The 11420-nt window shown below is 45.8% G+C and overlaps 1 protein-coding gene across 1 annotated transcript; it reads left to right on the forward strand.

Annotated features, from left to right (window-relative positions):
- Positions 1-3463: 3463 nt before the first annotated feature.
- Positions 3464-4605, forward strand: HAPSTR2 (HUWE1 associated protein modifying stress responses 2). The gene has a single exon (XM_055338881.1). The coding sequence runs from the start codon at positions 3464-3466 to the stop codon at positions 4304-4306; it is 843 nt and encodes a 280-aa protein (XP_055194856.1). The 3' UTR covers positions 4307-4605.
- The last annotated feature ends 6815 nt before the right edge of the window (positions 4606-11420 follow it).

Genomic DNA, 11420 nt, shown 5'->3' on the forward strand with positions numbered 1-11420 from the left:
CCCATAATTCTAACAGGGCAATCACGAGCATTCAGCATTTCTTTTTACCCCCCTTGTTACGCATTAAATGATTTCAGTAAAGGAATGTGCAGCATTAATTAGAATTTGTTAGCAGATACCAAGGGGAAAAGTTTCTTCACAACAACTATAGGAGGTGTCATTTGTACAAAGACTTTTTTGTTTTCTTTCCCCATTACATTATCACTGCAATATGTAAGGTAGTGATTCTTTTCATTTAAATTAAGTGGAAAGCTACTAAATCTTGTTTTATTCTCCAAAAAGAATAAGGTCCTTAACACTTATCTTTTAACTTCTTTCATTTCCTAAGGTTGGTGTTTACTTTTGCTTTCAATCCGACCCATTTACTGATCTGTGTGGTTGTGTATCCAGTTTTGTGTACCATTTAGCTCTGACAATTACAGGCAGCCCACTACTGATATATAAGGATTGTTTCAGGTGAAAATAGCTACCAGTCATACTGAAAAGCATTGACACACTGGGGCCCTTTTTTGGTAATGGGACACTGAGAAATGGCAAAAATTAGATTCCCCTAAGTTTGTGTCCTAACTTATTTTCTAAAACTGTTTTTCCCTAGTTGATATTTAACCTTCGCTATGACATCAAATTTATGGAAGAATGGGGCAGCGGCCAAAGAGTATTTTTTCCCAAAGAAAACTCATTCCTAAACCATGTCAGCACAGTATTTTTAAACATCCAAAGTCCCCCCCCACCACCACCTCAAACACACACACACACACACACACACACACACACACGCATCGTTTTCTTACAGCTAGTTAAAATGATCTTAGGGTTCTTTTTTGGTTGTATTTTGTTACTATTATCTATTCTGATTTTTATTCCTGACATAGAAAAAAATATGGGAACAAAATCAATCTCAGATAGGATATCTTGTAAATGTACTCTTTGCCATCGAAGAACTGATAAAACGTCAAAAAATCTTGGTGCAATTTTCCTAACATCTCTCTCGTATAAAATCATTTTCTTTGTAGAAGGAGTTGGAGGCTAATTGAATTAGAATTTTCCCCATTCATTGTTTTATTTAAATGTGTTAAGGGCAATAGTGAAAAATATTAGAAGTCTACCATTATTTCTCAGAAAGAACATATTCCCACACAGTTGTCTGGCTCTATTATAATAATTTGGTGCAATGGTTTTAAAAGTAGTGGGGTGATAATAATTAGGGTGTGCGACACAGAAATTTCAATGCTGGATTCAACATTTCACCATGCAGGGCATGAAAATTGCCAACTGGGGCTAGTCAGCTCTAAGTACTAATTAACTAATTAATCAGGTGCTGAGACCAACTGAATGGAGGATACCAGCCAGACAACTCAAGCCCAAGCAGAGGGTTGTGCTCTTTCAAAGACAGTGCAGTCTTTCTTCTTGGTTTTTAACCCAATCAGAAATGAGGGGAGAAAATAGGATATGGTGTCCTACTGTCAGTCATTTCAGTCCAAGGTCTTTACTTAGAGAAAATGAAATAAAAACATGTGCCTCTGATGATAACTGTGAGGCAGCGTGTGCAGAACAACCCCCAAAGCTCTGGCAAACTCAGTATCTCCTTGGCCATGAACTATTTCGGGGCTGGTATATGTGGGTGTGTGGGGGAGGAGGGGGATCTGCCTTCTTGGGAGTTTTCTACAATATATTTTTTTAACATCGGAGACTGAGAAATGGATTTCTCCTTTTGGGCTGATGTTAGGTCTTTTGCCTCATCTCTCGTTTATGTAAATGAGAAGAGTCCAATTACACATATGGAAAAAGGGTTTAATGAATCGTGAAAAAGCCTGGTTTGCAGAGAAAGGGCACAATCCCCTCTTCTTCTTCTTCTTCTCTTTTATATTTAACTTAGAAACATGTATTTCTTTTTAGGAAGATGATAAAGCTTAATGATTAGGTCATTTTATTTTATATACTAATTTTCATATTTGGGAATTCTTAAACATATTTTGCTAGAAGATTCAGCTTCCTGTATAAGGCTCTATGGATACCTAGCAAACATGGTCAACAACAAAAACTGTGAAATTCTAACTTTCTTCCTAATTCTAAAAAAAATATTACATGTTAGTTCCTCCCATTTTTGATGTTATTCTTAGCTCAGTGATAATGTTTTTTTCTCTTAACAGTTTGCTTTGGAACTGTGTGCACTAAAAAAGAACTGCATCATTATAAGAGGGTTGTTAATGAACCCAAGGAAAAGACTTTAGTATCACATAGGTTTAGCTTAATTTTGGATTTATTATGATGTTTTACTTAGCTATCATTTTTTTGGGTGTTGAGTTAGGTAAGATCTTTTTCTTTTCTTTTCTTTTTGTCCTGAAAGGCAGTGAATTTTTACAATAGAGCAGAGAATACGGTGTTTGGAATTTCATTTTCCTATTTTCTCTCTCCTTCTTCATCTTAGAATTTTCAGTAGTTGAAAGGAGACCAAAGAGAACCCCCAACCCATTTTTTTAAGACACCAAAACGTTACAAGAATCCTGGGGGGGGGGGGGTGGATTCAGTACCATTTCTGATGTGACTCTTAGAATTTGGTTAAGCATGCAAGCAGCCCAGAAGAGGTGCTTTGCAGCGACAGCAGGAAAGTTCTACATCCCGGCTCTAAGTGCTTTCCAGGGACTTAATTCAACAACCTCATTTGGCACTTGAGGAAACTGAGGCCCAGGAAGCGGGGGTGGGGGGCAGAGTACTATTTTTTTTTCCTGTACAAAATACTGCGTCGAGCAGCGGGCGGCCCTTTTCGTGGGTACGTCCTGTGTAGAGGGCATTGCCGGGGTTCAGGGTGCCTGCCTATTCACGGGGGCCGGGATCTTCCCACTTTACCCCCACCCCAGCCCACCCCACCCCCCGGCCTTCCCGGATCGGCGCCCTGGATGTGATCGACACCATGAAGTTGCCCCATAATCCTCTCTGGCAACATAGGATGTAAAATTTGATCAGCTCATTGGATGAAGCCGACAAGTCTCCAAAATGTGTGAAAAGGGGGCCAAGAGTAGGCAAGCGCCGCGTTGAGGCAGCGCTGCGGCCGGTCCCCCTGCGAGCTCCTGGTGCGGCAGCCGCGGCGGGGCGGGGGCTGGGGTCGGGCGGCGGCGGCGGCCGAGGCGGCGGCGGCGGCGGCTGCGGCTGTAGGGAGGCCGCGGCGCCCTGGGGGGGCCCTCGGAGCGGACCGCGGGGCCGGAAGGGGGCAGCAAGGCGGCGCCGGCGGCTGCGGAGTCCTCCGCCGCGTAGCTGGGGGCCGGGCCGGGCGGGGCGGGGCGGGGCGTGCACCGGGGCCGCGGGCGGCGCGCGCCGGAACAGTTGGCCTCAGGGCCCCGCCGCCCGCGCGACCGCCCGCCGGCGCACGCGGAGGAGGCGGCGGCGGCGGCCGCAGGAGGAGGAGGGGAGCCCCGAGCAGGAGGTGAGGCGGCGGCGGCGGCGGCGGCGGCGGCGAGCGGCGAGGATGGAGGAGCCGCCGAAGGAGGGCGAGGCCGAGGTCGCCGAGCAGTGGTTCTCCAAGTGGGAGCGCCAGTGCCTGGCCGAGGCCGAGCAGCAAGAGCAGCTGGCCCCCGAGCTGCGGGAGGAGGCGAGCGCCGAGGCGGCGGGGCTCCGGAGCGAGCAGCAGAAGCTGTGGCACCTCTTCCAGATCTCGGCCACCGCCGTGGCCCAGCTCTACAAGGATGCTGGGTGCCAACAGCCAGAACTGTCCATGTGGGACCCCTTCCAGAATGCGGCCATGGCCGTGACCAGTCTGTACAAAGAGAGCGGGGACGCCCACCAACGAAGTTTTGACCTGGGCGTCCAGGTTGGCTACCAGCGGCGCATCCGGGATGTCCTGGAGTGGGCGAAGCAGGGCCGCAGCACCATTCTCCGCGAAGACCTGATCAGCTTCCTGTGCGGCAAAGTGCCCCCCGCGCCTCCCCCGCCGCGCGCCCCGCGGACGCCCCCGAAGCCGCCCGCCGCGGCCGCCGGCCAGGCCGCGGCCCCCGAGTCCGGTTCGGCCGTGGACGTCGACCTGCAGCCGTTCCACGAGGCCATCGCCGTGCATGGCCTGAGCGGAGCCATGGCGAGCATCAGCGTGAGGTCCGGCGCCCCCGGCTCCCCGCCCCAGGCCAGCGGCGTCGCGGGCGCTGTGCCCGGCGGCGGGCGCCGGAAAAGTACCTTCCTCGACGACGACTCGAGCCCCTTCACCTCCGAAGAGCAGGCCCCGCGCCCGGACAGCGGGGGGACCCGCAAGCGCACCTCGGCCCGGTGCGGTGACAGTGTCACAGACTCCCCAACCGCCAAGCGCAACCGGATGCTCTGAAGCACGCGGCGCGCGGGCCGCCGCCGGCCGCCATGACAGTGGGGAGCAGCCCGGCCGCCGCGGGAGGATGCGCCGCACCGCCTCGTCCTTCCCAGAGCCTCCCAGAGCTTTCTGTCACGTTTGCCTACCGAGACTTTTAAGGGCTTCGACAAGAGCCCACGTATGACTCTGACTTTCCCCGAAATATGATTCTAGCAGCGAACAAGCATCGTGTAGTAGTTAGCAAGATCAGGACAAGCGGACGGATCTGCCCAGAGCGGGAGCCTGGTTGATCGTGTTCACGGTCCTATTCCTTAGCACCTAGCACACTTGCTGGTGCCCAATAAATGTTTGTTGAATGAATAAATGTGACCTTCTTTAAACGTCTTGAACGGGAAGGACTAACAGGTGTTTGACTTGGTTATAGGATACTTTCGTCCTCTGTTCTTTGATTCTGTGCTTTAACCATTTTTGCCAGTTACATTTGATCGAAATGTGAGACTTGGAGTTGCTGTTTTCCCTCCACTTTGCCATGCACCTAATTTGTACAGAGTATGCGAGTGACGCATATTAGGCGGTGCGGTGTTTTTTTTTTTTTTAAATAGCTGCTTATGATGGTGATGATTATGTGATGGTGTCAAGGGCTGCTGTGATGGTTGGGCAGGGAATACTTGATACGGAGTCAGTTCAGTGCTCTTGAGGAAAATTAGGCCAACGATTGAGATCCTGAGACCAAAGATGGTGTTCCTGGTGGCCCAGTGGTGCTCCCTTTTCTTAGGAATGTATAAAGTCCCTTATCCTGCAGTTACAGGTTTTTGGTGATCTCTGTTTTGAATTGGAAGACGGAATAGTCAGAATGAACTGGGTTTTATTTAAGGATATAGCATAATATACCTAAAAGAGCCTGAGCTTTGTATTACCAAGGACCAACAGTAAAATCCCAGTCCCACAACTATGCTGCATGATAATTGGGCAGATCACTTAACGTCTCTTGACCTCAGGTTTTTATCCATGAAATGGAGCTGTGTGTCTCCTCAAGTAGTCATGAGGATAAGATGACATCTGCAATCTAGGTACCGAGCCCAGTACTTACGACCTAAAGGTACTCGATAAACGTTCTCCCTTCTCTATGAATAGAAGCCAGTAAAACATTAAAATCCACTATATGTTAGAAAAGCAGGAGAATCAATTTAGAAGTCAGAAAGTAGAATCCCTGTGTTTGAACAGGAGACTACTGTTCTAACAGTTGAAACTTGTCTAAATATCCCAGATTTTGTATTATAAGTGTGTTTAGCTCATAAGTACTCAGATCATCATTCTGCATATTAGAGCAGCCTTGGAGTTCCTGAAATTGCCTGAGGGGTACACGAGACAACTGGAGTTATGAAAGATCTACCTCCTCAGGCCTGAAAAATATATGGGGAGGGGGTAAGAATGGAAAGGATTTGAAAATGAATGTCCTAGAGACACCCAAAGGGCCAAAGTGGTTCGGAAGAGAGGTGGGTGGAGCGGAGATGAAAGAGTAGGTGTGGAGGCACAGGAGGGGTCAGTGAGGTTATGGAAGGGGTGGTAAGAAGTTAAAAGGTACATATCTCTCCCAGGCTCTTTTTCCAAAACCAGCATATAAAATAATTGTAGATAGATGAGTAATACCTTGCTTTTAGGTTCATATCAGGACATTGCTTCTGTTTCATTAGTGTGGCCTTTGGAGTAGATTTGTACTCAACTAATGCATTAAAATAGGACAACAAAATGAAGTGAATTCCCTGATAGAATAAAAATTTGCTCTTGAGGCACTCTACAAGTACTTACGGAGGTACTGCTAGGTCCTGAGAGGGGATGTAAAAAAAAAAAAATCCTTATCCTCAAGAGGCACATCCTAACTTGGAAGACAGCTTAATGTAGTGAAAAAAGCAGTTCCAATTGTAGGGAAATCACCTAAGGACCATGTGGAAGAATTCAGAGGACAAAGGCCCTCTTTGCCCAGAGGGACATTCCTTCTGGAGGAAGTAGCATTTGAACTGGGGCCAGAAAAATGTGTAGAAAGAGAGGGCACAGGGAATACCAGTAGAGGAAGGATATCTGATAAAGTTTGAGAAGGAGGGAAACCGTTAAGAGTTTTCAGGGGATCACCAGAACTAGGTAACAGGAGGCAGGGGCCAAAGTATATTTGAAGGTCTTAAATACCTGGTCCAGTACTTATTTATTTTTTAAGATTTTATTTATTTATTTATGAGAGACACAGAGAGAGAGAGGGAGGCAGAGACACAGGCAGAGGGAGAAGCAGGCTCCATGCAGGGAGTCCAACATGGGACTTGATCCCAGGACTCCAGGATCACGCCCTGCGCCAAGGGCAGGCACTAAACCGCTGAGCCACCCAGGCGTCCCTGGTCCAGTACTTTAGATTCTATCCTAGGGCAGAGGATGATACCACGTCCTTTAGGAAGAGAGCAGGATGTCTGGGTGTCCAGCAGCAGTAGCATGGGACACTGAAGCAGGGATAACACGGTATCCCTGTAGGATGTTCTTACTGGGGACATTGCCTTTTGGTTAATCACGGTTGTGGTGGTGTTTATCTTGACAGGACTTTCTCTGGGAAGCCTCCTTCCCTTCTATCATTCTTCCTGCTTCTTGTGTTCCAGAGCCCTCCTCCGGTGGAATCATCGGGGCATTAGGGACTTCAGGACTGACTGTGCAACCACAGTTACTTTAACAAGTAGATAAGGAGAGTCGTAAGAGGGCACGTCAGCATGAGGAAGGGACCTCATTCGTCTTGTTTTCTTCTGTAATTCCCAGTGCCTAGCACAGTGCCCAATCCATACGGGCACACAGTGAATATTTATTATTAAGTGAGTGGATGAGTAAGCCCCCATCCAAACTCAGGCATAACTACCTATTTCCTCTCTCCCTTTCTGTTTACTTACTGCCCAGGAAGGGCACCTGAAGCCCATGCTCTAATTTCTAGGTAATTTCTCCTCTGCGTGCCTTTACTCTTATTCCTAACTATTAGAGTCAGCTTTTTGAAAAGTGGTCTCATGACCACCTCCCTTGAGAATATACTGAGTTGTGTATGAAATTAGCAGCTCCACGTGAATTAAAATCTCAATAGGAGAATCCCTGAAGTGACCTGCTTTCTGGAGGAGGCCTCAGTGATTGTGATGCAGAGTGAAGTGTGAAGCCGCTATGCCTCCATTGTGAGATTTGCAATTGTTTCTAAGAGCCAATTTTTTTGAATTTTATTTATTCATTCATGAGAGACATGGAGAGAGAGAAAGAGGCAGAGACACAGGCAGAGGGAGAGGGAGAAGCGGGCTCCATGCAGGGAGCCTGACGTGGGACTTGATCCCGGGTCTCCAGGATCACGCCCTGGGCTGAAGGCAGGTGCTAAACCACTGAGCCACCCAGGCTGCCCCAATTTCTTTGTATACACACACACACACACACACACAAAACACACACACACGGATATATGTGTGTATGTATCCTATATTGAAGGGCCTAAGAAGTGGCTGTTGAGGCAGTTAGCAATCCTGTGACCCTAACATGATGCCACTGGCATCCTGCCTTCCACGGTAGTGTGGTTAAAGAACCATAGACAACTCTGAACCCAAGGGACCCCATTGTGAGATTTGTGATTGATTTAAGGAGCAAATTTAAAATTGATCATTGTTGGTGAAATTTCTGTGCCCGCTTAAAGTGATTCTCTCCATTTGTACTTATCTTTATCAGCACTTTGCATCTCTCTTTTTTGTAAGTTTATTTAAGTAATCTCTACACCCAACATGGAGCTTGAACTCACAACCCTGAGATCAAGAGTCGCACTTTCTCTTGAAAGTCGCACTGAGCCAGCCAGGTGCCCCTAACTTGGCATATCTCATAATATATCTCATAAATTTTCCTTCTAGGAGAAAACAGTGGAAAACTTGTTATTAAATGAAATCTCATTGGTGTCCTTTTATAGGAGCCTGAGAAAAGGCTCTGATTTCCTAACCTCTAGCTGAATATTTTATCCATTAGACCACTGCTTGCTAGTCAAATTTCCTTCTGAACTGAGAGTTAGGAAACATTGCAGTGAGGTTGTTTTGCCATATATAAAATGATGATTGAGTAGGGGCTCAGGGGAGGATTGTTGATCAGCCAGGGCCTTCATGGAGGTTGACAGACTTCCTCTAGTAGCAAATGCATGGTGGGATCCTTCCTAAATTCTGAACCAAGAGGGACCTTAGAGATCATCTAAGGTAGCATCAACTATTCGGTTTACAGATGGGATAACTGAGCTCACCAGAGAGGGCTCAGTGACTTACTGGTAAGACTAATACCCCATAGCAGGTTCCAGTCCATTGTTCACTGTGCCTCCCTGAGATCTTTTAATTAATATGCTGATGATTGACTGAGGCTAGGAAACTTGTATTGTAAAGCCACTCTGGCATAGTGAGCATACTATCTTTACAGCTTCGTGTTTATTTGGGGGTAGTTGTTGGCCTTGTGCATTCAGGGAATACAGGTCACTCCTTACCATCACTGCACTGCAGCCACCAGCCAAACTGGACTACTCCAAGTTTCCTTTCTATCATCTCTGGCCTCTGGCCTTTTTAATCTTCATACCTTCCTCTCCCTTCCAAGTTGGGGTTAAATGCCTCTCCTCAAAGTTCTCAGTTTGGACTCATCACAGGAATTGTCAGTTTGTGTCTTTCTGCCCCACTAGACTGTAAACCATGAAGTCTCATCCCATCGGAGTCTCTTCCTCGGGGAGATGTATGCACATCTCCATTACTTCACGTGTAGGTTAAAAAGACATTCAACATTATACCATACTTTTATACTTTTTAACAAAAGAATTATTTTTGTCATAAAATTATACTGTGGGCAGGAAAGCTCAAAATAAAACTTTGCAGGAGCACTTTTATTCTAGGGGGCATTATGTGTGCTTCCTCAAAGAAGTGTAGCACATCATAATAAATGATCAACATTCCTCCTCATTTGTAGGTACGATTGTAGTGTGTCAGGCATCATTGGCAAGCCCATGAGATCTGGGTTTAAGTTTTGACTTTCCCCATATGTGACTTTGAGCAAGTCAGCCCTTTTTTCCTTTTGGTATATGAAACAGAGGAGTTAGTTATGTTAGATGGTCTTTAAGGTCTCCATGAGCTCTGGCACTTTCTGATCTGTGATTTAATTCAATAGACAGTGGTAGCGATTACCTTCTTTCTACGATACTTTCATTCTGATAACCTAATGTCTGACTAGCTGAGTCCCTGTGAGCCCCTTGGAACAAGGACTCCCAGGCTTAGCTCTCTCTTTTGGTTTCATCTTCCTCTGCGGGTCAAGAATTAAAAAAAAAAAAATTTGAATGCTTGTGGGGCCTTTGACAGGCAAATGCCCCCTTATTCAGGCACTATTCTTTTTCAAAAATAATAAGTTGAGCAGTAGGCTGTTACACAGAGAGGAGTTCATAGACTCATTGGACTACGAGGGGGACCTGGAAAGCCACCCAGTTTACCTGCCCCAACTCTGGTGAGAACTAGAATGGAAACCATCCTGGATCCATGACTTACTATCTTCATCTTAAACATCTTTTAGGAGAGTCCAAAGCCTTCTTCAGGAGCTACCAGGCAGGTCTTTCTGAAAACAAGCCCAGATTCCTCAAAAGATAGCCTGGTGTGCTGTTTTCTTTCTGTTGTTACCTAACTGCAAGCTAACTGGCTGTCCATCTCGGTGGAATAATCCTGCATTTTTTTAAAGCTTTGGTGTCCAAACCTTGGCTTTAGACATTTAAAGCAATCTAATTTTCTCATTCTCTTTCTCTCTCTCTCTCTCTCTCTCTCTCTCTCTCTCTCCCTCTCTCTCCCTCTCTTTCTTTTCCACCCTTTTGGTTGGATATAGTACCGTGTATTTCTATGATTCTCAACACTGCCAAAAAAGCCCCACATATGGCACATATTATATACTATGTTTTATATTTACCCTCCTACCCCTAATAGTAATAGAGACTCTGGTTGCAAATTTCTCATTCTTCTTGAAATCCCAGGCTTTCTTGACACCAGTACCCAATTTTGTGTTTAAGTGTGAATATCTTAAATATCTTAAATTGGAAGCTTATGGGAAAGTTGGGGGAAATGTTAGATCATTAAGAAAATCATGTGCTGAACCACGTGGGAGCCTCTTAAATACAACTTTGGTGGTCATGACCCTGGCCAGAAGGGGAAGCCTGTGATGTCACCCCTTCCCCGAGTCCCAGTTTCACGGATAGTATCTCTGAATGGAATTGTCTGAGGGAGATTGTTCCTTGTGAAAAGTTCACATGATGGAGTTTGAAGAGCTTGTTTCACTCAGAGCCCAGCAGGACAGAGTGGTTTGGAATGCATCATTCAGAGTGTTCTGTTTGGCTGAAAGCTGTCACAGGGAACAAGTACTTAGCAAACAGCATGAACAAGGATTTGAACTAGAAAACGAGAAGGGCCTTGACAACATTGTAACAGTGGCTTGTCTCCTCAAAAACTGCTCAGTCGTACACAAGAAGGTGATAAAGAAGACTAAAAAAATACATAAATACATTGGGGTCTCATGCAAAACAACCCAGTATAAGAGTGTACTAATATGGGTAAAGCTTGAACAGAGGTTGCTGGGTCACTGTGACCATCTCCACTTTACTATATCTGATTGGATTTTTACCTCTTTTAAGGCAATAGCCTCAGACTAAGTCTGTGCCTACAGGATGTCCACACAACCTGTTGAAAAATAGATCAATCAATCAACTGCTTAGTCTGTTTTCACAATGCCAAATGCCTGGGTTGAATGTTCTTCTTTTTATATTTAACTGAATTAACTAAATAGACTTGTTGATAGTGGTCTTGGCTTTTCATGTTTTAAGTGGAATTTGTGTAATTTAACAGGGCTGCTCTTTCAGTATTTACATTCCCTTTGATTAAAAATCGGTTCTTCCTAGGTCTTTTTTTTTTTTTGAGGTATAATTGACGAGTACAAATGAAGGATATTTAAAGCGTACAAGGTAATGATTTGATGTACTTACACATTGTAAATGCCGCCAGCCCTCCCCTGCCAACTCGTTAATAACCAGTTCTAACTATTTCTAAAATCTCTTTTTAGTACTCTAATTTCAGGTGCTGTCTGGTGC

Source organism: Nyctereutes procyonoides, unplaced genomic scaffold (assembly GCF_905146905.1).
Source record: "Nyctereutes procyonoides isolate TBG_1078 unplaced genomic scaffold, NYPRO_anot_genome, whole genome shotgun sequence".
Taxonomy (NCBI): Eukaryota; Metazoa; Chordata; class Mammalia; order Carnivora; family Canidae; genus Nyctereutes; species Nyctereutes procyonoides.

Bases quoted from the DNA above. Each gene is read 5' to 3' on its own strand.
- HAPSTR2 (XM_055338881.1), top strand. From the start codon at position 3,464: ATGGAGGAGCCGCCGAAGGAGGGCGAGGCCGAGGTCGCCGAGCAGTGG.